We start from the raw sequence: 22,841 nt of genomic DNA on the forward strand, positions 1-22,841 counted from the left end.
CTCACACTGGATGTTGTTGAATGTTGCCAATCTCAAATCTGCAACTACAATAGAATCCTATCTGGATCATGCAGTATCAGAAAGTGCCAAAGAGCAATATGCCTCCCCAGACTGTCAAGCCTCCAACTCTCATTTATCTGCCATATATTGTTGTGGCATCCTGGAAGCCCTGCTGCCATAGACAATGTCAATCCAGCAGCTTGTGGGTAGGCACCATCTCCATCCAAAGCCAAAAGGTTAATATAGGCATCTAACCTGCCAATAATGACATATGCAGAAGCAACTAGGCTTTGCTCTGGGTCAATGAGTACATCATTGTTGTGTGCATTTGGAACCGATAGCAATGATTCTGGACACCATTTATGGTTGATTTCTTGTTTTGAGGACTCTGGCAGCATTGAAGATATCTTGGCAAAGCCTAGGCCCATCAAGTTGGCATGGCTGAGGCAGAGATGCCCATTGGAGATAAATGTTTTCACATTTAAAAACATGTCTGGCATAGTAACTGTTTGGACAAAATAAGTGTCAAACTTGAACCATGCATGAGCTTTGTCCCTCAGGATTTGCAGGCGCTCTGGAATGGAAGTGTCATTGTGTGCTCCCAATTATCAGAAAAGCCCCTATCCTGCTGACATATAGACCCTGCAAGCATTATAGCATCATTGTCACACATGATGTTGTCAGGTGCATACTCATCTTGGAGGCTTGCTCTCAGATCTGACATTCTTGTAGTGCCAAATGTATGGCTACAGCCAAGTAACATTGAAGCGGGAAGAGGCAGATGCTGCAAAGGCACTGCTTATTGTTCCCGGTGGGGACCACCTAATGCTTCTGAATGTGTGGCAACAACTATATGCAAAGTAACTTCCCCTCAGCCTCTTCTTGCATATGCATACATGCTCACACCTAACCCAGACCAACATGACAAAGTGTGGACATGGACAAACTACCTGTCTGCTCAAGTGGTGATACAAGCAGACAACATGTGCCAGCAACTGAAACAGACAATGGAGCAGTTTGAGCTAGAGCTTGCAAGATCAGAAGAAGTCAATAGCAATTGGGCAGGTGCTGTGCTGTGGCTTTTTTATGCAAGTTACTGTAGCACTCAAGTTTGTGCTAGGCTCATATTCTGCTATTTTCCAATGCATGTCAAACACCCATCGCACATGAATCACTTCCCAATGTTATCCAACACTTACCCACTCAATGATGTTTATCTGCTAAACCCGATGCTAGTCCGCTAATCCAATGCTAATCCAACAAAACCTAATGCTAACCTGACAAAACCCAATGCCAACCTGACAAAACTGTCCTCCCTATGTCCTGTCCTGTCGTATCTATCCCCACTAGGTGCGCAGTTATTCATTTTCACATTGCTAACATTGTAGACTGTGTTATTACATGTTCACAATATCACATGTCTTATTACATAGGACATTGGACCCAAAAATTATCGCTACTACCTTCGCCTATAGCACTCCGAAATTCTACATAGACACTATATATTTCACATACCTATTACTTTACTTTACCTTTCTACCTCCCAGTAGGAGGAGGTTATCTGATATTTAGTAGTTCTTAGCTGAATTCCACAAATATCATCCTTTCTTTATCTGCAACACTCTAAAACATCTGACATTTGCTATATTCCTGATGCAACCCCAATGAAACCTGCTAACCCAAAAGCCTACAAACGTTAGACCTGACATTTTGACATTGGACTCGTAATTATACCTTCAGACTTTGTTTTCTGTGCTTTGGACTATCTTCCTTTTTGTATAACTAATTATTCTAATACCATACAGCAAACCCCTTGGGTCAAATGCACTTGTCTTGCAAGTATAGCAGACTAGGCAGTGCTAGACCACAACTATTATATTTGGCTGAGTGCTTACTGTGTGTTGTGCTCAGCCAAAGTTGTTTACCTACATTGCACACAAAGTGGGAAAAATGGGGCATTGAAGGACAATTAGGCACATTATTTTGGCTTTGAGTTATGGTTGGCATGCTGATGGAAATGTTCTTGGTGGTAGTCCATGGTGCTGCATCAATTGTGCAGACTGGATACACAACCAGAGTGGATGATTTTCAATGAGTTTGTTATAGCACTTGAGCTCATACTAGGCTTGTATTCTGCTATTTACCAATGCATGTCAAACACCTATCACACATGAATCACTTCCCAATATTATCTGACACTTACCTGCTCAATCCAATGTTTATCTGCTAAACCTGACACTAATCTGCTAATCTGACGAAACCTGATGCTAACCCAATGAAACCTGATGCTAACCTGATGAAAATGTCCTCCCTATGTCATGTCCTGTTGCATTTATCCCCACTAGGTACACAGTTACTTGTTTTCACATCACTAACATCATAGAATGTGTTATTACATGTCCACAGTACATCATGTCTTATTACTTAGGACATCGGACCCGAAAATTAGTGCTACTACTTTCACCTATAGCACTCTGAAATTCTACATAGACACTATATATTTCACATACCTCCTACCTATTACTTTTACCTTTCTACATCCAAGTAGGAGGAGGTCATCTGATATTTAGTAGTTTTTAGCTGAATTCCACAATATCATCCTTTCTTTATCCGAAACACTCTGAAACATCTGACAGTAACCTGCCATTTGCTATCCCCGACATTCACTACATTTCCAATGCTAACCCGACAAAACCTGACAAAACCCACTAAACCTGAAACCCGAAAACATCGGACTTATAATTATACCTTCAGACTTTGTTTCCCGTGCTTCGGACTATCTTCCTTTTTGCATAACTAATTATTCTAATATCACAGAAGTCATATATGATGTGAACTAGGGAGGGAATGTAGATGAGGTGACTGAAGTTTCATGGGGTAATACTTGAATGGGTCTGACAGTGAAGTTTTGGAGTGTAGGAAAAGATCTATGATAATTTATTGTGACTTACCTTTTCAATGAGCCTCTGCATTTGAAGGAAACAAGTAAATCTTGAAGCTTGAGAATCCTTAAGGATTGGGGTGGACTAGACCTGAGTAAGGTAGTGACTCATGGTCTACTATCATGAGACTTCGCTAAAGGGTAAGTGTATGTTATCCATTTTCTGCTTTATTTAAGTGAAATAAGTGTGAAATAAGCGAAAATATAAACGACAAGTGGGCTTAATTAAGTAGCTCCCACTTTTTCACTCAATCGACTTATGCATCCCTTTTATGTAATTAAGTGACAAATAAAGTAGAAAAAGCAACTGGTAGTTTTCCTAATAATTCTATCAGGACAGTTTTCTTACAATACTTTCAGATTACATTGTGTGTATGCTAGAGGTCCAAAGTCAATCTACCACCTCAGACCTAGGAATGTTACATCCCCAAGTTTGCCTATAGTGCTGGTCACCACCTCCTGGCCTTGCATGGGGACTATCATTCTCTGCTGGTCGCCACAGTTGGAAGATCTTAGTACTACTAATTGTGACAAGAGAGAGCTTCAAGAACAATGTATGGGAAATAGGTATGGAATATAGTAATACATAGCAAGATGTGTAGTATAGCTAATTCTTTCAATTCTACAAGGCGGCACAGCACTGAACTTTGCCGTGCCTGCTCATCTGAAGCCAAACACTATTAGCATGTATGCAACATTGAGGAAATAGTCTCCATCTCCCACTGGCTAATTCCTTCAAGATTGAGCAGTCTGTCACTGCTGTAATATATCATGTTAGTAAGTAGTAGTTTTAACCTAAAATTTAAAAATGTACCATCAAACTTGATGAAGGTAGAATCAGGATTAACAAAGTGCAGTGAATACAGTTGAGAAAAATCCATAGACTGTCCTCCATCAAACACAAAAACTGCACTTCCATGTTGTGATAACCATCCCTCAGCCCAAAACCCTGACTCTACAATTCAGGTAAACTAAGGGTATCGGATATACTGAGGTGTGCGACCACCAGGTCCAAACTGAAGCATAACTACATGCATATATTCATGTAGAATGGCTATGTGCATGGCACATGTAAGAAGCCTCCAAAAAATAAGTCAAGCATTCTCTTCTATCACAAATATGACTCACTGAAGATTACTCAGAAATGTCCATAATGCTGATCTCTTCTTATGTTTCCACTACTTTGATACCAGCCTCAGATGCAATTTCATGATTATAGGACCCCCAAAAAACTTGTCAGTGCTCCCATAGTCTCTCATATTCACACAGTGAATGGTGAGTGGCACTGTCAAAAGATAGTGGCATATGGAGGACATGCACTACTGCACTACTGCACTACTGCACCTGGGGGGTTCCAGGTCCTGAGGCTCCATGAATATTGCTTTAGCAATAGCTTTAAGAAATCTGGGGCAAGACAAGATAGTTTGTCAAGTTAGATGTACAAGATCATACAGCCCATTCCTAGCATCATGAATTACATCATTTTCATGGTCTGAAATAGTGAGTGCATTATTGCCAACAGTAGAGGAATTCACAACCATGTGGAGTATGACAATTGTGCTCTAAGCTATTGTAGTTATATACTTATGAGAAGGATCTCACTGTTCCACTTCTTTACCATTCTAGGTCCAGTTCTACCAGACTCAATAAACCTTGAACTGGATATGTAACTTCCAGTGACAGACTATTTAGTCAAATCCTCATGTAGAACCTGTACCCCAGACATGCCAAAAGGCCATAGAATATATACAGCCAGAGGCTGGCCGACTGTACTAAATTTACATAGATATGGCACTAGCCAGCATGTAGAAGCTGACTAGTTAGAAATGTAGGATCTGTACTGGCTAGATATCAAATAAGAGGTAGCAGACCTATAGAAGCTGACCAGCTAGAGACGTAGGACCTGTGCTGGCCAGACCTCAAATGAGAGGTAAAAAACCTATAGAAGCTGACTAGCTGGAGATGTAGGACCTGTACTGGCCAGACCTCAAATAAAAAGTAAAAGTCCTGTAGAAGCTGATTAGCCAGAAATGTAGAACCTATGCTGGCTAGCTATTAAATGAGAGATAGCTAGCCTGTAGAAGCTGACCAGCTAAATATATAGAACCTGTACTGACTAGACCTCAAATGAGAGGTAGCTGGCCTGTACTAGCCTTCTATTAGATAATATCATCTCTACTGTCTTTCTCATTAAGCATTGGTCCTCCCTATCAGATGAATATTATACCTATGATCTTTTCCATCAAGCATATGATTTTCCCTGTTTATTGTTTTTGCACAAAGCTCATCTTTGTCTGAAATCATAGGTCAAAGTTTTTAATGGATGCCAGCCCCTGTAATTCTGATACTAAAAGACAAACTTAACTAAAATATAGTGACCTAATAAAACATACTTCTGGTATCTGTGTAGCAAAAATAAATAGTAGAGATGGACCATATGAACCACACTAGTCAAGGGTTGGCCAGTTTTTTGAGCTAGTTTAAGACCAGCCAGAACAAATCAAACCTAATATACTAACTGATCCACTATCTATTTAGTATGATGGTAGGATTGAACAACACAATATGTGTATGTGGTGGCAGAATTGAATAACATGGTATGTAGGTATCCATTGTATACATCAGCTGACTAGCTTAGTTGGCCCAGCCACAAGTTGACCTAGAACATACTTCACCTGTAACTTATACTTTAGAGATAAACAATGTTTATAGTATAATCCTGACTTTTGATTTTTATGCTACTCCACCTCTAATATTGATCACAATATGCTAAGTTTCTAACTTTAGTTCAGAAGTATATCATGACTAGGGCTATAAGCTTATTTGGATTTATTATCTATTTATATGAAATGATGACAATATGGCTTGCACACATTCTATGTCTTTGGCCTATCAGCTTCTATAGAATGCTACCTCTTATTTTATATCTGGCCAGTACAGGTCTAGCCAATCAGCTTCTATGACTCTTCTACCTCCCATTTGAGTTCTGGCCAGCATAGATCCAACATGTCCAGCTGGTCAGCTTCTATAGGCTAGCTACTTTTTATTTGAGGTCTGGTCAGTACAGGTTCTACATCTCTGGCTGGTTAGCTTCTATAGGTCTTTTACCTCTCATGAGAGATATGACTAGCACAGGTCCTACATCTCCAGCTGGTCAGCTTCTACAGATCTTTTACCTCTCATTAGAGATCTGGCCAGCATAGATCCTATGTTTCCAGTTGGTCAGCTTCTATAGGTCTTTTACCTCTTATTTGATATCTGGCCAGCACAGGTCCTACATCTCAGGCCAGTCAGCTTCTATGGGTCTCCTATCTCTCATTTGATACAAGATTATTACTATACAGCAGATTCCAAAATTTCAGATATCTGTGGTAATTTCTCCTTAGTTTGATATTCTATATAGTTTCATAGGTCACCTTAAGGTTAGGGACATTACTACATAGTATGATTATGCAATTTCCTAATTATTACATCATATTTCATCATAGTAATTACATTATATGTTAATTCTGCAATTTCGTCGAAGGTAAAACTTTGTTTTCATAGGTTTAATCTGTAAGATGAATTCAATGATCGTGTCCACGCACGGACCATGCACCACAGTGCTTATGTGGCTCGAAGCCCCTCTTTCTGTGATCTAGGCACCTGCACTTTAGGTGAACTGCATTGTTTCTGCTTTACCGCCGTTCAGCAGGAAATTTTTCCTATATTTGAACTTGTTCTCTTGTTCCATCTTGATCAGTGAATGGATCCTGATAATCCAAATTCTCAAACTCAAACTCAAGAAAGTCGTGATTCGAGTTCTTCATCAAAATGGACTTCTCAAAATCAAACATCATTTGTGCGCAAAAGTACTTTCAATCCAGATTGTCTTAGTATCGTAGGACGGTATTGTCGAGATTCACTATCCAAAACTGATGCCTTTCTCGAACTCTTTGGGTGAGCATTGAGTGTGGACGAGAGTGAGTTTGGAGGGTGTTCAGTTGCTGAGCTTGTTGCCCCCTATCACCACATGCTCGACTCCTTTGAAAAGGAAGTTGTCAAAACTAGAAAACAAGATCGCGAGTACGAGAAAGAAGCTCCGAAAGATGGAGGAAGATCACCAGAAAGCATTGTTAGTGAGAAGCGGTGTAGGACTGGAAGTCCTTATAGCCTCGAAGAGGCTATTTTTGCAGTATCACTCAGCACCCTATTGCTTCCCTATATGAAGTGCAGCTTTCCTGCAAGCCGCGCATAGCAGCCGCAACTTTCCTGTGATGGCTGTAATGTTCCCATGTGCGCACAGCCACGCTTAGCGGCCGCTTTTCTCACGCTTCATCAGCTGATGTTCCGCACCCATCCATAGTCCAAAACCAACCCAATGGTACATTGTTTCATAATTATATTTACATATCAGACCATTTTCGCATCAGACCACCTTTATTTCGTCATAGACCCTTATTTTACATATAGCTTTACATACCTAACTCAGTAGCGCATCAGCTCGGTTCCATGTGACAGCGCATAGTACAATACTTAAGCACTAGCAGTACATATCATTCAGTAGATTGTTTTCCGGACATTCCAGTAGCAAAGTCCCATTAGCCTACAGTTGGTAGCTATTGGCAATCAGTATCCATTTACCGCTTGCACCGAATCAGTTATTGCCTCGCTCTATGTCTATTCCTATTGTCCTTCATCTCTATTATCATCCGAACCCTTCGCGCATCGGCCACTTCGCAGCCACGTCTTTCCTGCGCCTTCAGCTTTCACCCGCCACTACATTCCCGCGCGTGCACCCGCCGCTTTCCTGCACTTCGCATCGGCCAACAAGTGGCACCTTCTGCGTCCATTTCTAGACCTTTGCTGCACTAGCTTCCCCTTTAGGGTTGAACACACTTGTTTTGCAAGTATAGCAGATAGGCAGTGCACGACCTACAACATAAAGATATCAGTTTGGAGCCTATAGCACCACTCTGAGTTGTAAACCTACAGCAGTCAATTAACTCGGACTCCGAAGAAAACTCTGAGTCAGAGGTTGTCGAGTCCGACTCTGCTTCAGAGATTGACAAACTGTCGCGTAAAAAGCAATGAGGCTTTAAACTTGACCTCTCCAATCTCACAAATCCTTCCGTCATCAGAAGGTCGAAGAAGCTCCCTGGCTCATTACAAAAAACCAACTCTATTCTCGCGAATTGGGCTCACAACCCCAAGTGAGTTAAACATAAGTGGCTTGAGTCAGCCTTCATCCCAGAATTCCCCAAATTGGAGCTTTATAACATCATCCATGGAAGAGTTGTCACTTCAACATTGTGTTCTCAGGATGGTATTCAGATGAACCAGAGCAAGATTATGAGGAAAAGCTTGGGAAGCTCAAGATCAAAGTTGGAGGAGAAGCTGAACCTGCGAAGTCTGTGCAGAGCTCGCAAGATTGGAGTGTCGCATACTCTCTCTTCGCCCGTGCAATGCATTTTGCCTTCCCACATCGAATTGATGAGATCGACAACTATGGAAACTTCATCCACCAAAAGTTTGCCCAAAACATCAGCAAATATCACTCCCATGTCATCGCTTTCAACAAAGCAGTTAGAAAGCGAGTCAGTCGGAGGAGAGACTTGCAACTCTCCGATTTCGACCAGTTTTCAGACTTGTACGAAGGCCATTTTTTGCTCTCTGGACGATGTGTCAATGAGGAAGGTAGCTTGACTGGATCAAAGCGATGAAGAGGAGTGGAGTGTTGCAAGAGATGGAACTTCAAATCTTGCAATCGGTCAGATTCATCCTGCAACTACCAACATGTCTGTTCGAAGTGCGGAAGTTCAGAGCACCCCAAGAAGAGCTGCCCCTCTTGAACCTCCTCAAACTAATGCCATTTCAAGATACTTGAGAGGAATGGCATGGTTCTTAGATGAGTCGTCATTCAGTCCTTCAGTGAAGTCATCATTATATGCAGCTCCCCTGCCTTCTCCTGCGCCATGTGAGTTTTCAGATGTTGCACTGGATGCACTAAATGCCCATCCGGATCTTTTCAAAATCATAACTCCTGTCAAAATTGGGTCATTCAAAGAACTCCTTCAGGACCACCCAAACCGTCCCTTCGTCGAATCTGTCCTAGAAGGTCTGCGTGAGGGCTTCTGGCCATGCATGGATACTGCTATGGACGGATACCCGGAAACTTGGGACAACTCTCATCGTCCACTCAAGAATGAAGAGCACCAAGCTTTCATTCAAGAGCAAGTCAACGAGGAAGTATGACTTGACTGTTTTTCACCTGCTTTCGGACCAGAGTTGCTACCTGGGATGTATAGCACACTGGTGCATGTCGTACCAAAATCTAACTCGTCTAAACTTCAGCTTGTTGTTGATCACAGTGCTGGAGAATTCTCTCTGAACTCAATGATAAACCTAGACAACGCATCAAAAGTGAAACTGGATGGCATGCGTTCTCTTGGTCTCAGTCTTCTTTAGTTCCGTCGGGAACACAGTGACATACCTCTCATAGTCTTCAAGTCTGATGTTTCTCAAGCTTATCGCCGGCTACCTATGCACCCCCTTTGGCAACTCAAGCAGGTGATAACTGTCAACAACAACCACTATGTGGATCGCTGCAACAATTTTGGCAGGAAGGGGTCAGCCTTGATCTGGGTATCCTTCATGTCCCTCGTTACCTGGATCGCAAGTGTAGTCGTCTTAATTGAGCATTTGAAGCTCTACATGGATGACACTTTTTCTTTTGAGTTGGAGGGCAATGTGCTTCTCTATGAACCTTACAGGACATATCTTCCCCAGAAGCAAGTCCTCTTGCTACAACTTTGGGACCAACTTGGGATTCCCCATGAGCCTGGAAAGCAGGTTTATGGACGTCACCTCACGATCATCGGTTTCGACATAGACCCAAACTGTATGATCATCTCAATTTCAGACACCAAGAAAAGTGAACTCATCATTTACATCCGTGCCTTTGCGATATCTCGCCATTGTCATACCTTGCAGGAGTTTCAACAACTTGCAGGAACCATTAATTGGCTTTTCAACGTCTTCCCACTCCTCAAGCCTGGACTCTCCACAGTATATGACAAAATGCATGACAAATCAAAATCTTTGGCCCAGATTTATGTCAATGCAGAGGTCGTGCAGGAGTTAGTTTGGTTAGCGGATCATATGGAACGTTCGCTCGGTATACTCCTGCTGGACTCACTAGATTGGAGTCTGGAAACTGTTGATGATGTCGTAACTATCTACACTGACGTGTCCTTGATTGGTCTCGCTTTCTGGTTCCCTCATCTCAATTTTGGCTTCCAATGTCACCTGCCAGAAGGAACTCCTTCAAAATCAATTTTCTTCTTCGAAGCCTTGACTGTTTGCAGCGCTGTGCATGCACTCGCCAACACAGATCCTATCCCCAGCCACACAGCCATTTTCACTGACAATTCGAACACAGTTGACATCTTCAACACTTTGTGAGCTTCTCCTCCTTATAACCACATCCTCATGTCGGCTGTCAATGTTTTGATCAAGCACAATATCAACCTTCGGGTTTATCATGTCACAGGAGAACAAAACTCTGTGGCAGACGCTCTCTCTTGGTTTAACAACAGTCAGGCTCTTTGTCTGGTGCCTGATCTCATCATCAACGAATTTTCACCCCCTCGGGATGCATTGGGGGCAGCCAAAAAATGACCAACAGCAGTGTACAGTCCCGTCGACCAACTTGGCAGGTGTGGACTTTGGAGTGTCTGCTCCATGAGCATGCAATCGCTCTCGGTTTCACCCTCACAAAATCTACTTCAGCATCATATGACTCAGCTGTAGCTTCTTATGTTCAATTCTGTCGACTCCACAATCTTGCACTCACACCAACTCCTGATACTTTCTCATTCTATATTGTCTGGATGTCAACATACATCTTACCAACCTCAGTTGACAGCTACCTCTCGGGAATCTGCAATAAGCTGGAAGACAAGTTCCTGGAGATACGGAAGGTACGTCGTTCGCGCTTGGTGCAGAGAACTCTCACCGGTTGCAAGCGACGTTTCAGCCACCCAGTGAAAAGAAAACAACCCCTGTCACGCTGTAGGAACTGATTCCTGGCTAGGCTTGTAGAGACTGTTCTTACCTTAGTGTTATGTTGGCACTTATGTAGCTGACATAATCAAGTTACCTTTTCACCAGTTACCAGTATGAGTCTGAGTCCTCAGCAGTTTTCTATGACATTTCCTCTCCTCTGAGCCTTGAGCCTGGTCCAGAAACCCTTTAGGGTTGAGGACAACTGTGTATCATACATTCTACCTGTGTCCAAGACAGATAAGTTTGGGCATGGTAATCAGGTGCTCGTGTGATGCACTTCATATGAAGATGATTGCATGAAGATTTCCTTGAATTACCTGATGTCTTGTGATGCAGCGTTCCCTCATCACCCGGAACTGTGGCTGCGCGCGAACAGCCTAATTCCAACTTGTTCTTGGTTCACAACATGTTTCCAGTGCATCTTTGCAAATCGTGGTTTCAGTGGGCACTCTATACGAGCCGGTGGAGCAACAGCTCTTGCGCTCATGGGGGTCTCTCCAGACATGATCCAAGGAGCAGGAAGGTGGTCTTCAGATGAGTTTTGAAAATATATTTGGGTGCACCCTTTCATCCTCCAAGCAATAATACACGAATCCTAAGGACAGCAACCATTTGTGTCTATCCCATCTTGACACCCTTGCAGCATGTCTCCTCAACTTTCTATAGTCCATTAGCGATCTATACTCAAATTTTGTACCTTAGTGCCAGTACCACCTGAGCTCTCGCAGCTGGGTTCTCCAGATTGTTGAATTTATATTTCAGCAAACGCTCTCGAGCTCAAGTGCTGAGAGTGTTGCGCTCCTCCTATCTCTCGTTCTCGTCACAAGACTCGTGAGTTGAATGTTGAACTGATTAATCTACTTACTTCACAACACCTAAAATATTATCCATTTATCACTTATCTCATAGTTTATGTGATATATGTATAATATAATACAATAGACTGTGCTTTTGGTATATTTCTGTCTATGTGCCCCCTCTAAGTCTATAATTGCCGTGTCTGGTGACAACATGGAAAAATATTTGCTCCTTTCATGAGAAGGTGTTCTTAAAGGTGTGAAACATGTTTAGGTATGTATATTAATTCATTCTACTGCTTGTTTGACCTCCTAGAGTTCCCTAGAGCTTCTAATATCAACATGTATTGTAAATATGCATACCCCACAAAATTGGTTTCTATTTTTGAGTTCCTAGCTATATATAGTTACAAACACTATTTCCAACATCAGTTTAACATCATGAACAATGTATCAGCAGCTCATAAAAGCAGGTGAAGCCCTTGCAGTACTGTGTAACTACTCTTTCCTAATAGTTTACTTCCTAGAACAACATTTCCTGCAGGAACACAGCTCCAGGATGGTATTGGGACCTTTTCTAAATATACTTAGAGTATTTTAATCAAGTTGGCACCATAGGATACCTACAGAAGCCTTGTACATGAACCACAACCTCTAAACATGTATTTTTGTATTTTTGGTGTTTTTACTGCTTTTTTATAACTTGTCCAAGCTGTTTATATATCATCATGAGTACATATTTACATGATTTCTATGTCTAGGATTAGTTAGATATAGGCTAGAATATTAGAATCTAATAGAAAAGAGCTATTTTTACTAATAAGAGGCTAAGGCCTTCCCTAGGTTGAAATTTAATGATTGGACATTTGGAATACATGTCTAGCACACCCATAATAATAGCCCTAAATTTGTAGAATGATCCACCCAGATCCTACTGAATGGAGAACAAAATAAACATATTGTAGAGCATGAAAAAATGAAAGTGGCAAAACATTGAAAATCAACAATTCTATTGATAAGAGACAAAAGGCTTTCTCAGGAGAAATATTCATGATCAGACCCTAGGAATTTATGTCCAATATATTCATAAGCATAGTCCCAAAGTCTTATAAAGATCCATTTAAGATTGGACATATGATAAAAAAAAAAAGATACATGTAGTGCAAAATTAGGTAGATGCTGCGGTACAATTCCAGTGCCATACATGCTCACCAATTGGTGACTTTCAATGTTTTGCCACTTTTACTTTCTCACACTCTATGACATGTCTATTTGCTTGCCATTCACTAGGGTCTAGGTGGATCATTCTATAAATTTAGGGCTATTATTATGGGTGTGCTAGACACATATTCCAAATATCCAATCATCGAATTTCAACCTAGGAAAGGCCTTGGCCTCTTATCAGTAAAAATAGCTCTTTTCTATTAGATCCTAATATTCTAGCCTATATCTAACTGATCCTGGACATAGAAATCATGTAAATATGTACTCATAATGATATATGAAAAGCTAAAGCAGTAAAAAAACACCAAAAATGCGAAAATATACATCATCTCACACATCTGCTCACAGTCAACCTTACCAGGCTTACACCAATATAAGGAGTTGTATTTCCCTAGCAATGGAACCATAGCTTTATTTCTTGATGGTGCCACTTCCTCTCTTACATCCTCCATACATGTAAAATTACAACTTTATGTAGTAGTTAGACAAAGAATTGTCACCATCTCTCATGGTGTTTGAACTTGCAGGCTCATCTCTACATCATGTGACAGACTTACACCAAAGCAGGCTATACTATTCTTGTACTGGATATCCTATGTAGGTATCCAGTACTAGAACAGTATGGCTTGCTCTGATATTCAGACTTGGCATGGATACTACTTAGATAGCTAAGTGGTGTTGCTTGGTCATGTGACTTATTTATATGAGTGAGCAGGAAGTATTTGTTAAGTTAGAAGTAGTATACAATAAAGTAAATATAAAGTAAATGACAAAAATGTTAAGCTATCAAATAGAGTAAACTAGCTAATACAAGGCCACAGTGGAGGGGCCCTCTCCACCTTGGTCTTGTACAGCAAACTACTACAAGAAAGAATTGGAATATATATATATATATAATAAAGTGGGAACCGTCTGTAGACACTAGGTCAGCACCTGTGACATGAATATGGATCAAAATTACCTTGTTATGAATGTACCAAGATGAAAAAATCTGTCAACCATGGTTAGAGTTTGTTCCTAGAATAATACTGAAAGTACCTTGATAAGCTCTCAGAATGCTCAAGTGTTGGAGAATACTAATACTACTCTCCAAGCCCCCAGATTGCCCTAGTGTTAGAGAGCATGGAGGCTAGACATGCCGGCACACACACTAGACCTCCCTGCCCAATGTTGATGAAGGAGGATGGATAGGCACACCAGTGTAGCACTTGAGCTCACATTGAGCATGTATTCTCTTATTTCTTGATACACGTCCAATGCCCGTCGTGCACTAATCACTTCCTGATGTTACCCGATGCTAACCCAATGAAATCCCAACACTTTGACTAGTGGACCCAACATTTTGGCTGCATCGGCCGACCTGAAATCCTGTGCACTTGTCCTATCCGTGTCCTGTCCCATCTTGCTAGCCCCACTAGGTGTGTAGTTGATTATTTCACACATTACTCACATTGTAGCCAGCGCTATTACATGTTTTCCCATTGTCCGCAGTACCTCGTGTTTGTTTACATGTACTTCAGATCCGAAATACTTGGCTGCTACTTTCACCTACGGGTTTCCAGATTTCTACGTACTTATATATATATTGGACTGACCTCAAGTATTTTCATCATCCAAGTAGTAGGGAGCTGTTTCCCAATGCTTAGTGGTCAAACCCGATATTTTGTAGTTCTTAGTTGACATTGTGAATATTACCGCTCTTTTCATCTGAAACACCAGTCTTTATTGTTAATCTGCATACTGCTCACTTTCCCGACATTTGCTATTGCAATTCCCACTAACCTGCTAAACCTGAACCCAAAACCCACTAACCTGAAAACATCGGACATCATAGATATACCTTCAGACTTTGTTTCTTGTGCCTGATGAGGTTTCTAGGGTACAATACTGTCTAGACCCAACTCAAAACACTAGTCAATGCTCAGCAACGCGAACCCCTAGTTCTATAATTAATATCGTCCTGGCTCAGGCGAGCACACGTGACAAGAGGGAGAGCTAGGAACCTAGTTACCTGAGCTTATGTGAGCGTAGATGGCCAAAAATTAAAATTAAAAATTCAGGATAACTGAGATGTCAAACTGACAAGTACGGGTAGAATAAGAAGAAAACAAGATATTGCATTTGAGACAACGGTACGTACTCGGCCGATGTCAAAGTTAATAACGGATCAGCTCGTACTCATCCCGACGTATCCGACGGCACTCCTTCCGACTCATCACTCAGATGGAGCACATGGAGCGGACGATCCATCGACAGGTGACGCGGACGTGCGACATAGATCTGTGCCGTTGCGCTGACTCAACGTTATTGTTGTGGAGTTTGAAACTTAAGCTTAAACTCTGATGGTACCTTCATCATTGCATCCGCCTCTGGATTAAACATATTCCTCAAGGTGGCAGCTGACCGAACCATGTACACCAGGTGCCTTCCCGGCGTCCAAGTCCGATTTTCTCCAAACCTTGGATCAAAAGCCACTGCGTCCACGCGTCATGTCATGTTACTTCCGAAACATGCATATGCCACTTGTCATGGTACACCAAAATGAACGTAGTCCGTCACATTCACAGTCGGTTTCTGGAAAGTACAGGATCCTTCCAAGCAGTGCAGTAGGGGTGCTCTTATACTAACGGAGACGGCGTCTGTAGACTGCTTACTACTGCGTGTGCGTTCGTTCGACCAATTGACGTTTGGGGAGTGCTAGTAGACCAGTTAAGCTAGCAGTGTTACGCGCATGCTCAGGTACTGGAGGTTTCGGCAACTCGACTCAGCTAGGTCTCAGTTGGCAGTAGCTCACTCGCTGCCAATAATAGGAAACTCAAGGCAGGATCATCGCGTAGCGACGCGCAGTAGACTTTCATGAGGGTGCCCTACATCCAATTTAGTGGCATACGCATCTATAATTGGCGTATATCAGAGAGAAGTAAGGGCTTCCTTCATCGGATGATCTGGAGATCTTTTTTACCTTGAATTTTGCAGTCGACCTGCCCCTTGGCCTTATCCTGATTCCGTTGCACTCGTGACCACCCTCGTTCCATGGCGCTTATTTGGAAAATATGACTACTACATTTGGACACCCGCGCTACTTTCAGCTTAGGTACGTGCTTAATGTCTTGATGGTAAATCAAGGGAGATCGAAGCAAGAAACCAAATGTCGCTGACCTCCTGCCGACTTTCTATCCATGTGCATCGAGTGGAGCACTCTCTGGCATCTGATACTTTGCTCAGACGTATAAAAGTGAGTAGGAGGTATCGAAACTGTTTTCTCAAGCCACCGCACAACATTCACATCAAACAGCTATTACACAATGAAGTTCGCCTTTGTCGTTGCTCTTCTCTCCGCCTTCACCCTCCCAGCGTTCGGAGAACCCGCATATGTTACATGGGACTATACGTACGGCAACCCTGACGCGTCTCTCAATATCGTCTCCTGCTCCAACGGCAAAAATGGTCTTGTGACCAAGGGGTACACCACCTTTTCCTCCCTTCCTTCATTCCCCAACATCGGAGGTGTTCCAGGTGGCGTCTGGAACTCCACCTTATGTGGTTCCTGCTGGAGCCTCAAGTACGCCACGCCTAGCGGCAGCCAGACTACCGTCTACATCACCGCTGTTGATAATTCTTACACATTCAATATCTCACCAGAGGCATTCGGAGAGTTGACTGATGGCACTGGCTTCGAGGCCGGCAAAGTCAAAGTTAGAGCTCTTCGGGTTCCCTCGAGCAAGTGTGGCATGTAGAGACGGGTGCGTTCTCCTTGATGTTTTGCAAGACTTGCGCACTGATTCGATGTTGAATCTCGTCTTAGGAATGTTCTTTGGCATCGAACAATGCCTGAAGTGTCCGTGAGTAGAGCATCTCGTACTTGGGCTCTAGTTCGTCATTCGATAAATATGGCAAGACGTACTGACTTAACAATTCGTGTCAGCGGACCAAATGCACCTTGGACCATGGTATAATCAGTAAATATACATGACGGCTTCTTTTTTGTTCTTTTTGCTCTGATACTTTTGTTCTCATCCGATTACCGCGTACATTTACAATGATAAAAGTCGGTGATTTGGCGCCGTGATTTCAGCCTGGATCGCCGCCGTGAATTCTCTGGAGAACACAGCAACATTCTGCGAAGATACCCACACATTACGATGCATCATCACCTGCAAATCGGCGGTCTAATTAGCTCAGGGTGCTCTACTGATCTTGTGTACCAGCGTTGTGGTTTGTTGTCCAATGAATAGCATACCTGTGTCGTCAGAATGATGTCATGTCCACTCTCTCTACCCATCATGACACCACCGTATCTCGTAACGCTGAACAAAATACCCGGTATCGACCGTCATGAGCTTGAGAAGCTAGCGCGGAAGGAGGGCAGTGGCATCACAGACGAAGCCATGACTTTCAAGAAGCCCTTCCAGACCGTCGTCCGGCCACCCACCACGAATCACAATATTCACGATGACTATATAAAGCATCCCCCAGAAGTACGCGGTTGTGACATCGTTCATGTCAGGAGCTATATTTAACTGCAAGTGTCGCTCATATGTAGAACGTGTCCCTGGTGCCCACAGAACCTGTAGATTTGGCAAGAAAGAGGGCGCATTCAAATCTTAGCCGATGGAGAGAGTGAAGGGACTAGGCCAAAGCAGGCAGATGTTTCAGGGTGGGTTTTTTTTGCAAATTCTCGCTGTCGCATCAGTGATTCCAAACAGCGTAGACGCGTATCTTGTGTTTTTGGGAGGCTAAAGCACGGAGTTGGCTGATGCACAATCACCATTGTATGAAGTTATGCGCAAGACGTGATAAATATTCAAGGAACGTGCTCAAGTTGAATATTTTGCTATGGTACACGGTTTCACATGAGCTTCACGTTCCCGTCACCACCACCTTTCCTCAACTTGCGTCCGGTGGCAAATAGGATACTGTCCAGCAGGGCAGCCACGGTAAGAACACCTCCGACGATAGCGCAAGTACTATATAGGCAGAGTGAATAAGAGAGATGTAGGTGGGTATGATGACACTTACGAAGTGAGGAAGTGAGCAAACGACTGCCTCGTTTCAGAGTGCACGACAAGGATGGGTGAAATTTCAAAGTTGAAGTATGCACCTGAAAATGTATTAAAATATTGATTGATGACCCATGTTCTTCAACATACCTGGTGAGCCCGCGACGCCGTGTTGAGTCATCACGCCTTGCTTGTTCTCGCCTTCATTGAACTTCGTCAGATCACGTTCAAATTGCGTTGAACTATATTGGTGCGTGTTGATCTGCATTATTCAGGCAATCAAGTTGTGCGGCCAGTTTGATTCATGTACTCACAGTTTTGCCTTCCAGTGTGCGGAATTGTGTTGATACGACTTTGAGGAAATACTGGAACATGTACGACGACTTGTTCGTCTGCGATCATGTAAGCAGAAGCATTAAGAACCATGCAAACATAATTTTACCTTCGCTTCAGCACCATCTAATGGATTGTCTGCAATCCCCATGCGTTCCTTCATATCCTTCCCAATCTTCGCCTTGTTAGGGTTGTACTCGTCGTCTGCCATGAAGAAAAACTCATGGATAGTGTGGCTGAAATCGTGTGGGTTACCATCGTCGCGAAGGTACGGTACCAGATCTTGGAAGGTACGCGAACCTGCCTGGTAGGAACGTCCTGGAGTGATTTGGATGCTTCCGATGACCTTGTTCACCCGGATGCGTCCAGAAACATTGCACCCCTCATCCGCCTGGTCCTTAAGCTTGTCTGACCATCCTTCCTCAACGCACTGTAATGAATCCCTTGACAACTTGTTATAAATAATTCAGCGTCATTCTCACCTGTTCAATACCGTCGGGATTGGTGAAACTCCACCCCTTGTCTGTATACGCCTGTCGAACTTCTTCACACGAGTTGCAGCATCCACTCTCTGGTTCCTGTCCACCATAGCACGAGCCACAATACCCACTCGCGCGTCGTTCAGCAAGCTTGTCGATCTCGTTACGGAGGTCCCCACCCCGCGATGCAGGCATGTCCACGCCGGTCTTAGTGATCCGCTTCTTGAGAATATTATGTGAGATATCGCGTTGTTGCTCGCCAGAAATGTCCATAACATCCAGACTGAGTACTATACAAGTCAAAGACAAACGCAACCATAGTTAGAATGTACAGTCAGCGATACGCGGCGTGAATGAGCTCACAGTAACACGGTACATGGGGGAAGGTGACGTTCAACCGTACGCTCAGCTTCTGCCCACGGCTGCGGTCGACTACTATCGACGTGTCGACACCAACGTGTCGGTAATCGAAAAACTCCATCGTTGTAAATGCCAGAATGATACATGCGGATATGAGGGTTACTAGACATCCCGCTGTCAACTTCACTTCATCGTAATAGCTCCGGACAATGGCTTACGCAGAGCCCCAGTACGGGTTTTAACTTTGACATCCTCGGTAGTCTGGATGTGCGCGCCGCATACATGGTCAATCGTTGCCCGTTCCCACTTCAACAAAATGATCGGTTCTCACCTTTCCAAAGGCATCTATGCCTTTGAAGCCGGATAAAAAGCCCTTGGCCATTTACGACCTTCAATAATAGTGAGCACGATGAAGCGGCAGAAAGAACGGGAGGAAAGGAGAAAAAAGCTGGAAATGATTGGCCAGAGACAAGTGAGAGGGTATACTTGGTTTAGACCACGTGGACGCTGTACGGGCTACGTGTCACTCCAACTTAGTATAGAAACGTATATCCGAGCTAGTCCTTTATTTGGAACTTGAAGAAACGAATTCGACTAGTAAGGTAAACCAGATCTAGAGAGCGCTTATAGTATAATGTACAGTTTACTGCAATCCGATTTTATCTACACCTTGCTTCACCCGTCCGATAAAATTGCGCACACCATCCTTGATGCCCTCGGCTTGAACGCCAACATGGTCAGAGCTTGTTCTATACACACCCGTTCCAGTTGGACCTCCAAGACTGACGTTGACACCGCCAAGATTGAGGTTCAAAGATGGAGCAGTGGTTGCGGATTCTGGAGGTGGCTCGTAAACTGACACGGGAAATTTCTCTGCGGCGGTGCGAATCATCTCAACGTAACTGATAAGGGTTGTAGGTACGTCGCCTCCTCATTCTTCCCAAATATACTACGCACCTGGACGAGTTGTGCACACAAGTGCCGCCAAGTAGAATTCTTGTCCCTGTCAGAGAATTACCTGCTTCTTGGTTCAGGAGTGCGACTGTCCTTGCTTCCTCATATGTAGTTCCACCGATCATGAAAATGATGATATCCTGAGGCCTAAAAAGTCGAATAAAAAGCTCGGACATTGCTCAAAGGCACATTTCTCACCGCTGCAATCCCATGTTAGTACCAGTCCCGTCCAAGAAAGGGTGCGCAGTATCCTTCAATCGGCCCCTGAAGAGGTTTTCTAGAGTTTGAGAAAGATGTGGCGTGTGCTGAGTGTATACATTCTCGACACCCTGAACATTATTACTATGGCACGCGATGCAATGCTGTGTTTAAAATACCTTGAGTCCTTTCAAAGCGGATCTGCCCTTGGCTAGTAGAGACTCGGTGGAGAATAGATCATCCTGTCGCTGATCTGATCCGGCGACGTTCAAAAAAACGTAAACTAGCTGAAAAAGAATGAGTACAGGTGCATATTTTGTGTAATTCTTCAAGTGTAAAGCTTACCCGGGCCTCTTCACGAGACACGCCATTGGATAGTAGCAAATTAATTAGGGCAGCAATATTGCTCGTCTGTGTCTTTTGATAACGCAGTGCGTAGAGAATGACGACCCGCAACTTGTTCCAAGCTGGCACGACTGGGTTGTTGACCACAGCCTGTACGTTCTGCCCATTTTCGTAAGTGTCAAAGAATGACATCGACCCTAGAATGCAAACCTTAAAGTCTGAACCGGAGCTCGTGGCCAGCCCTTGCTCTACCTCTCCTACATCGAGTAACCTGTCACGATCGACCAACCTGCTAAGCTCGCCTACTAAAGCGACGTGTTTGCTAACATTCCCACCCAGCTTCCGAAATTCTGGATATTCTTCCACAAAGCGCTTCATGTCAAATATTGAGTTAATGGACGAAGGTGATTGGGCGAGGGAACGCGACTGATATGATTGGACATAATTTTTCAGGGAAGTGCCAAGGTCACCGAACGTCGCAAGATAATGAGCTTGAAAGAAAGGGTCGGTAATCGTTGTCAAGGTTATTTCCTACACATGGCATTAGAGTATGAGCTGTGCAAAACTTAAAGAGACATACAGAAAGCTCTGGACGGATATCAGGGACCATGCTAAGATTTACGCGACCATTATGAATGCCCAGCAACTCGTGCACCATGGCTTGATAGGTCCACTGTGATAGCAGAGGAGTGACGGGATCGTTTCGCCGGTCAAGAATCAGCAACAGTGGAGCTACTTGCGTCAAGCGAAAATCGAACAGTGTCGCTTCCGCTTGGATACGATGCTACAATCTTCGTGAGTGTCATACACAAGAAGTTACCGGCCCGACATTTACCTGTACTTCGCTCGCTAGTTTTTTGGCCATCCCGCTTATTTTCTCGTACCGAATCACGGGCTTCTTCTTCAAGCTGAGAAGGACAGCCATGATACCCTGAACAGTGCGCTCAAGCGCAAGGGAGTCCCACACATTTGGCGAGGAACCATACAGGGGTTTCTCCGCCGTTGGTGTATGATTGAGAGAAAACAGGCAGGGCAACAGGGGTGCGTAGTCAGCAAAATATTCCTAGTCGGGAGACTTCAATAGAAATGCGATGTAGAAGAATTCCCACTTACCTGAACCTCCCTGACGACTTCAAATTCATCAATATCAGCCAAACGTTCAATGGCAGGTTTGCTCAGTATGTTACTGAAATCTGAAATATACAACTCATGTAAGCAGTCCATCTCCATTTCTACCCTCAGTAGTCACGCACTGACACAGATAGTATTCCCCGTATTTTGGTTCCCTTAACTCGGCGGAAAGGGCATCAAGACTATCTTCGCTTGGCTGCAGAAAACAGACACATTTCATGTGCGACATCCGGTCCCGTTTCCCATTGTCGATACGATCGGTTAGGTAAACCTGATGTGAAAGTAGGGTAGATTGGGTAGACGCGAGTGAAACAATGGGTGTCTGCGATTGCAAATATGGAGTTTGAATGATTGAACAGTAGTATGGAGAAAATGTACCGTGTGTGTGTCAAGCAGTAGAACTTTCATTGCAGAGGGCGTAGACACCAACTTCGTGATGTATGTTTCCACTGCCTTGACCACGTCCATGGCTGAATGATTATTTAGGTGAATCTGGGTGAAACAGCGCGGGTTCGACGAGATTGTAGCGTGAACTACCTTGTGATTCACGAGTTTCTAATGATGTCAGTATGCGTAATAGCAAGTTGGTGAGCGTACACCGTGACTGGCATGCACAGCGTGTCACGTCGAATGTAATTTCCTAAAGTGGACATCAGGAAAAAGGTTAAACATTTGCAAATATTGGCAAGCACTAGCCTCTGGATCTACGGGCGCTACCGAACCACGCCGCACATGGTCACTTCCGATGGCCTGTCAAACAACTCAAATATTCGCCTCCCCCTTTCTGGCCAGCCCTGCATGAACCCGCGAGTCTGCAATATCCAATCCCCTCGTACCCGCCTTCAGGCACACAGCTGCATTCTAAGCGAACGTTAATGTGAAATTCACGGGTGGCAGCAGTCCTGATCCGAAAAAAAAACCAGGAAATAACCTGTGCACTCGACATAATCGGTCTCGACCAACTCCAAAGCGTTATGGACGTGTGTATTGCCCTGTGCTAGTAACGTGATGGTGTCGATTTCCACCCGAGGGC

General features: G+C 43.6%; 5 protein-coding genes across 5 annotated transcripts; 4 read left to right on the forward strand and 1 right to left on the reverse strand.

The window, feature by feature from the left end:
• Positions 1 to 8,207: 8,207 nt before the first annotated feature.
• Positions 8,208 to 8,807, forward strand: F5147DRAFT_650871 (uncharacterized protein; the record flags this gene model as incomplete). Its single annotated transcript, XM_041433474.1, has 3 exons — positions 8,208 to 8,232; positions 8,255 to 8,617; positions 8,638 to 8,807. The coding sequence occupies 3 exons, from the start codon at positions 8,208 to 8,210 to the stop codon at positions 8,805 to 8,807; spliced, it is 558 nt and encodes a 185-aa protein (XP_041295148.1).
• Positions 8,808 to 11,379: 2,572 nt separating this feature from the next.
• On the forward strand, positions 11,380 to 11,532 carry F5147DRAFT_523484 (uncharacterized protein; the record flags this gene model as incomplete). The annotated part of the gene is made up of 1 exon (XM_041429951.1): positions 11,380 to 11,532. A coding segment is annotated over one exon (153 nt), but the record flags the coding sequence as incomplete, so codon positions are not given.
• A 4,299-nt stretch (positions 11,533 to 15,831) lies between these two features.
• Positions 15,832 to 17,089, forward strand: F5147DRAFT_78797 (Cerato-platanin). Its single transcript, XM_041442971.1, has 5 exons — positions 15,832 to 15,928; positions 15,985 to 16,102; positions 16,192 to 16,243; positions 16,304 to 16,751; positions 16,814 to 17,089. The coding sequence occupies exon 4, from the start codon at positions 16,314 to 16,316 to the stop codon at positions 16,743 to 16,745; it is 432 nt and encodes a 143-aa protein (XP_041295150.1). The 5' UTR covers positions 15,832 to 15,928; positions 15,985 to 16,102; positions 16,192 to 16,243; positions 16,304 to 16,313; the 3' UTR covers positions 16,746 to 16,751; positions 16,814 to 17,089.
• Positions 17,090 to 17,271: 182 nt separating this feature from the next.
• F5147DRAFT_684284 (uncharacterized protein) lies at positions 17,272 to 17,778 on the forward strand. Its single transcript, XM_041436590.1, has 3 exons — positions 17,272 to 17,486; positions 17,552 to 17,665; positions 17,720 to 17,778. Exons 1-2 carry the CDS (start codon positions 17,292 to 17,294, stop codon positions 17,630 to 17,632), a joined length of 276 nt encoding a protein of 91 aa, XP_041295151.1. The 5' UTR covers positions 17,272 to 17,291; the 3' UTR covers positions 17,633 to 17,665; positions 17,720 to 17,778.
• On the reverse strand, positions 17,779 to 22,417 carry F5147DRAFT_632410 (Sec1-like protein). The gene is made up of 19 exons (XM_041432821.1): positions 22,187 to 22,417; positions 21,935 to 22,130; positions 21,791 to 21,870; positions 21,513 to 21,740; positions 21,258 to 21,461; positions 20,888 to 21,208; positions 20,678 to 20,836; positions 20,512 to 20,619; positions 20,333 to 20,463; positions 20,138 to 20,281; positions 19,968 to 20,082; positions 19,399 to 19,441; positions 19,184 to 19,342; positions 18,824 to 19,110; positions 18,451 to 18,771; positions 18,323 to 18,400; positions 18,159 to 18,270; positions 18,028 to 18,109; positions 17,779 to 17,975 (listed from the first exon to the last, which is right to left on the reverse strand). Exons 1-19 carry the CDS (start codon positions 22,274 to 22,276, stop codon positions 17,858 to 17,860), a joined length of 2,976 nt encoding a protein of 991 aa, XP_041295152.1. The 5' UTR covers positions 22,277 to 22,417; the 3' UTR covers positions 17,779 to 17,857.
• Between the last annotated feature and the right edge of the window lie 424 nt (positions 22,418 to 22,841).

The sequence above is a fragment of the Suillus discolor genome (genome assembly GCF_016758755.1).
Source record: "Suillus discolor strain FC423 chromosome Unknown F5147scaffold_15, whole genome shotgun sequence".
NCBI lineage: Eukaryota > Fungi > Basidiomycota > Agaricomycetes > Boletales > Suillaceae > Suillus > Suillus discolor.

Coding starts and splice junctions, on each gene's coding strand:
- F5147DRAFT_684284 (XM_041436590.1), top strand. CDS start 17,292: ATGACACCACCGTATCTCGTAACGCTGAACAAAATACCCGGTATCGAC. Junction 17,487..17,551: donor ATATAAAGCATCCCCCAGAA/GTACGCGGTTGT, acceptor GCTCATATGTAG/AACGTGTCCCTGGTGCCCAC.
- F5147DRAFT_632410 (XM_041432821.1), bottom strand. CDS start 22,276: ATGGACGTGGTCAAGGCAGTGGAAACATACATCACGAAGTTGGTGTCT. Junction 19,111..19,183: donor CCCCCATGTACCGTGTTACT/GTGAGCTCATTC, acceptor TGACTTGTATAG/TACTCAGTCTGGATGTTATG. Junction 18,401..18,450: donor TAGATGGTGCTGAAGCGAAG/GTAAAATTATGT, acceptor ACATGATCGCAG/ACGAACAAGTCGTCGTACAT.
- F5147DRAFT_78797 (XM_041442971.1), top strand. CDS start 16,314: ATGAAGTTCGCCTTTGTCGTTGCTCTTCTCTCCGCCTTCACCCTCCCA.